General features: G+C 54.0%; 1 protein-coding gene across 1 annotated transcript in view; it reads right to left on the minus strand.

The window, feature by feature from the left end:
- LOC101643104 (myeloid cell surface antigen CD33-like) overlaps window positions 1–977 on the minus strand; it is a 26,944-nt gene extending 25,967 nt beyond the window's left edge. The window contains exons 1-2 of the mRNA XM_030886309.1: window positions 926–977; window positions 474–857 (exon numbers count right to left, since the gene is read on the minus strand). Coding sequence (XP_030742169.1) covers window positions 474–857; window positions 926–977 — 436 coding nt within the window. The remainder of the gene's footprint in view (window positions 1–473; window positions 858–925) is intronic.
- Window positions 978–1,275: the final 298 nt, after the last annotated feature.

Raw genomic sequence — 1,275 nt, forward strand, 5'->3', positions numbered from 1 at the left:
TGCTCTCTGTGGTCACACCTGCTCCCGGGAGGGTCACTCTGCAGGTGAGGTTTGTACCGTTGTGTGCTTGCTCCGGGGTGAAGGTGAGGATGGAGGAGTGGGGATCCATGGGTCCCAGGGCTTTGACAGCGACCCCAATCCAAGAGAAGATTGGGGGCTTCCCTCTTTTGCAGGCCCATGGTGCCTTACAAGTTATGTTCCTGGGGTAGCCAGCTTCTAGGTTCTGCTGGATGTGGATTTTGGGGGTCTCTGTCAGGGCTGGAGAGAGAGAAAGAAAATGAAATCCTGGAAGTGGCTACTGTTCACTGGTCCCAGAAGGAAACTTCTACCCCAGGTAGGCGGGTTCCTTCCCTACTAATGGCAGCATGCTGCATCCCTCTGTACCTCCCAGCATCAGGAGCAGGGGGTGCATCCCACTGGTCCAGGGGGACCTGGACATGCCCTTTTATCTTCTACTGGCCCCCACTTCTTACCGGTCACATTCACATGGAGCGGGTTGTATTTGTAGCTGAATTTGACATAAGTTCCCCTGGTAATCTTAAAGAAGTATGATCCCACGTCTGTCATCCTGGCATCTGTGATGTCCAGAGAGCAGTCGTTCCTCCGAGGGTCGCCAGTAAGGTGGAATCTGTCCCTGGTCTCCTCCTGCACTTTTCTCTCGGGGTCATTTGTGGCCACAGGAGCATCTGTGTAAATATTGGACCCATCCTGGAACCAGTAGGCCAGAGCTGGGGTTGATTGATTCCATTCCACCCGGGGATAAGAGACAACACAGGGGACAGCGACACACAGTCCCTCTTGCACCGTCACGGATTTTGGGATCTGTAGATTGAATCCAGGATCCGGAGCCCAAGACCCTGTAGGGAACAAAGATTGGTCTCAGCTTCAGCCTGAGCACCACCGCCTATCCCCACTGTTCACTCACGTTGACCCAGCAGGGGCAGCGGCGGCAGCAGCAGCAGCAGCAGTAGGAACATCTTTGGATGAAGAGACACGGGCCCTGGTGTCACATGTCTGAGAGGAAGGCCCTACAGGAAATTTGGATGATGTCAGAAAGAGAAGCACCACAGAAGAGGAACTTCACACCATACGCTGTGAGAGCCTCGGACGGAAATGTCTTCTCCTTTCTAGATGGGGTCCTGATAGCAGGGGAGAACCCCAACCCTAGTTCCTGACCATTTGCCTGTGGACGAATGCACTTGAGGGTCTACCTTGGGCAAATCAGTCCTTGCAAACACAAGTAGAGACGTTGACGCCTTTGAGGTGCCGTGAGTG

This window comes from Echinops telfairi, unplaced genomic scaffold (assembly GCF_000313985.2).
Source record: "Echinops telfairi isolate 266 unplaced genomic scaffold, ASM31398v2 ScPeMD7_655;HRSCAF=1070, whole genome shotgun sequence".
NCBI lineage: Eukaryota > Metazoa > Chordata > Mammalia > Afrosoricida > Tenrecidae > Echinops > Echinops telfairi.